Raw genomic sequence first — 2,840 nt, 5'->3', positions numbered from 1 at the left:
TTATAAAGAGGAAGTGAGTTCTGTTGAAAAATACTTGAAATATTCTCTCAGGGGGAGAAAACAATTCTTCACCAGCATGGCTGGGCCCTGGGTGGAGGGCTTTGCTCTCTGCCTGTCCTGAGCCAGCAGGGATAATTCCTCCTGGGAATCCAGAGCAGAATGCCTGCTGTGAAGGAGAGGGGGGGCTTGGTACCCACACAAGGGCTCCTGGGGCGCTGTGGGAAGGGCGGGCACCGGGAAGGCTGGGGGGTGCCAGTCTCGCTAGATTACCCGAGGTCTCTGAAAGACCCCACCTGCCTTCTGTGAGTTTTTCACCGCATGGTGGGACGACAAGCGTGTCGTGGGCAGTAGGGGACGATGGCTCCCACACCCCTCCCAGGGAGGGGCCTGTCACCCGAGACGGGCACACAGAGGGTCCCCAAGGGCAGACCACTGGCCCAGCTCAGCAGGTCTCACTTTCAGGGTGGAGAGGCCACCACGGAGCAGACCCACAGAGAAGGGAGGGCGGGACTTGTGGGCAAGGCTGGTCAAGCGGTGTTCCACGGCCCTTCCGAGGGTTCTGCTGCACCCGAGCTGAGCACGGCTGCCTGCGGGCCCCGGGCTGCCTGTGCCGGAGGGCCACACAGCAGGGACCCCGCTCGTCATGTGATGCAACCCTGGGGACTCAAGTCTCGCGGACATGGTGCCTGGCACCTCGCTGGACTCGGGGAACATTTCTCGGCTCAGTTTTTGGGAGGGGGTGGTGAAGGCCACGGACAAGGTGCCAGAAACACACAGCACCCCTCTTGGTGCCCTCCCTGCCCACCTCCTTGGGGCAGCTCCACTGTCCATGGGAGGCCAGTGCTGTCTGGAGGCAGCTGCCCGTCATCCCAGGAAAACGGTCCCTACTTCCAGGGAAGGGGGACTCCCTCACGACTGAGACAGTGTGAGCCTGAAGGGAAGCATCTGCTGCGTTCCTGGGGCCTAGGCCCCGTCACCCACCTCCAGGGGAGAGAAGTGGGGAGACGCCGTGGAGGAGGTGGGGTGACCCTCAGGTCTTGCGAAGAGATAATGTTTCGGAACCTGCTCCACCTGGCTCCCCACGTCCCCGCTACAGTCCTGGCTGGGGGCCTGGCGGGCGCCACAGCGTGAGCAGGGTGAGGGCTGGCACTGGGAGGTGGTGAAAAGAAGTTTCCAGGCACTGCTGGGGGAGGGCCCATGACCTACTGTCCTGGAAGATGCAGGCAACGTTGGTCCAACACAAGGACAAAGGCCAGACGCGTGGGGCTTGGGGCAGGAGACTGTCTTCTCCTCAGGGCTCGGGGGCCGCGTGTGGCGGGGACAGTGGGGGAGGGCAGGGTCCCGGTAGCACAAGGGCTGCCTGAAGCCAGGGCTGTGGGTGTGCAGGGCTGGCGAGGGGACGTGCGGGGCGAGAATCGCCAGTCCTGAGAATGTTCCAAGAGCACCGAAGGCCGTGTGTGCGTGTGTGTGCCCATCGGTGTGTGCACGAACGCGTGTGTGCGCGTGTGCACGCGCGTGTGCACGCGTGTGTGTGCGTGTATGTGTGTGTGTGAAAGCCCAAGGCAGGCCTGTTTGAGCGGCTGAAATAAGCTCAGTGCGGCCCCAACGCACACAGTGGGGTGCCCGTGAGGGTGTGGGCTTGTGTGAGTGTGCGCTCTGTGTGTGACGAGTGTGAGCCTGTGAGACAGCGGGTGTGAGCGTGGGGCTGTGCGGGGCGAGGCATGTGCCCGGAGCCTGGGGAGTGGGGACCGGGACTGGGGCACACGTGCTGCCTGGCTCCCGTCCGGGGGTTCATCCGGAGGTGAGACGCTCAGAGGCACCAGTGCAGAAGTGGAGAGAAGGTCCCCGAAGTGGAAAGGGGGCACCGCTGACCTTGAGCTTGTCCAGAACTTGTGGGGCGGCCCCTGATCTGGGCACAGAGGCTTCCCTGGGCACAGCTCTGTGTAGAAAACCCTCCGCTCTCTTGCACTCTCAGACTTGTTTCCCTGGTGAACCCGAAGCAGCCTGTGTCCCTCCAAGTTTCCAGGGACGCAAATGCACAGGAAATACCTCTTCACGGCAGGGATGTTGCTCCACACGTGCACGGCATTCTGGACGGTACTGCCACGGACGTCCTGGATGGTCACCGGGTCAGTCTGAGGGATAAAAACATCAACTATGAACTGGGGGAACCACAGTGGGCACCACACCTGAGCCCAGAACAGCGTCCCGGGCCTCCTAGACCGATTATGTCTCCCAGTCGACATTGCTTACATGCCACATCTTTTTTCTTATAAATCACCTTATAAGGAAAAAAGCCGAGATATCATTTTAGACCTTTTAACTGGTAGGTTATTTTCACTCTCACAGGTCACCTGGCCCAGGGACTCCCCGCCTGCTGCAAGGCAGAGGTGGATTCCCATGAAGGTCAAAGAAGCCCTTGCTCTTCTTTGAGCCACGAGATATGTCATGTCAGGCAGATAAGAGGCTCTGCGGGCAGACAGCAGTGTTTCCTAAAGGACCAATGCTTCACGATGCCCCCAGGAGCCAAGGGAGTGGCTGGATCCTGGGGCCGCAGTCTCCGTAGGAAGCACCGGAAGGTCAGGGAAGGAGGGGCTGGGGGGGAGTCGTGGCAGGAGGGAGGTCATCCAGTCCCCGACACCCAACCAGGTGGCCTGAACTCTGCCTCTCCGGACTCGGAGTGGTGGGGTGTGCAGAAAGGCCCACGTGGACCGTTCCCAAGTCTGACCATCCCTGGACACATCAGTCTCCTCCCGTGTCCAGAGACCTGGCCGTACCATCAGGCACAGGGCAGAAAGAGACGGTCCTGAACGGGGCACGTCTAGCTATTGCCTGCCATC

At 61.3% G+C, this 2,840-nt stretch overlaps 1 protein-coding gene across 1 annotated transcript in view; it reads right to left on the bottom strand.

Annotated features, from left to right (window-relative positions):
• Positions 1-2,840, bottom strand: part of DNMT3L (DNA methyltransferase 3 like) — an 18,745-nt gene continuing 15,905 nt past the window's right edge. Inside the window, exons 14-15 of the mRNA XM_007452511.1 lie at positions 2,050-2,135; positions 1-166 (exon numbers count right to left, since the gene is read on the bottom strand). Of these exons, the coding sequence (XP_007452573.1) occupies positions 1-166; positions 2,050-2,135 (252 nt within the window). The remainder of the gene's footprint in view (positions 167-2,049; positions 2,136-2,840) is intronic.

This window comes from Lipotes vexillifer, unplaced genomic scaffold (genome assembly GCF_000442215.2).
Source record: "Lipotes vexillifer unplaced genomic scaffold, Lipotes_vexillifer_v1.1 scaffold545, whole genome shotgun sequence".
Lineage (NCBI taxonomy): Eukaryota > Metazoa > Chordata > Mammalia > Artiodactyla > Lipotidae > Lipotes > Lipotes vexillifer.
Note: the sequence above shows the minus strand (reverse complement) of the source record. Positions and strands in the feature narration are given on the sequence as shown.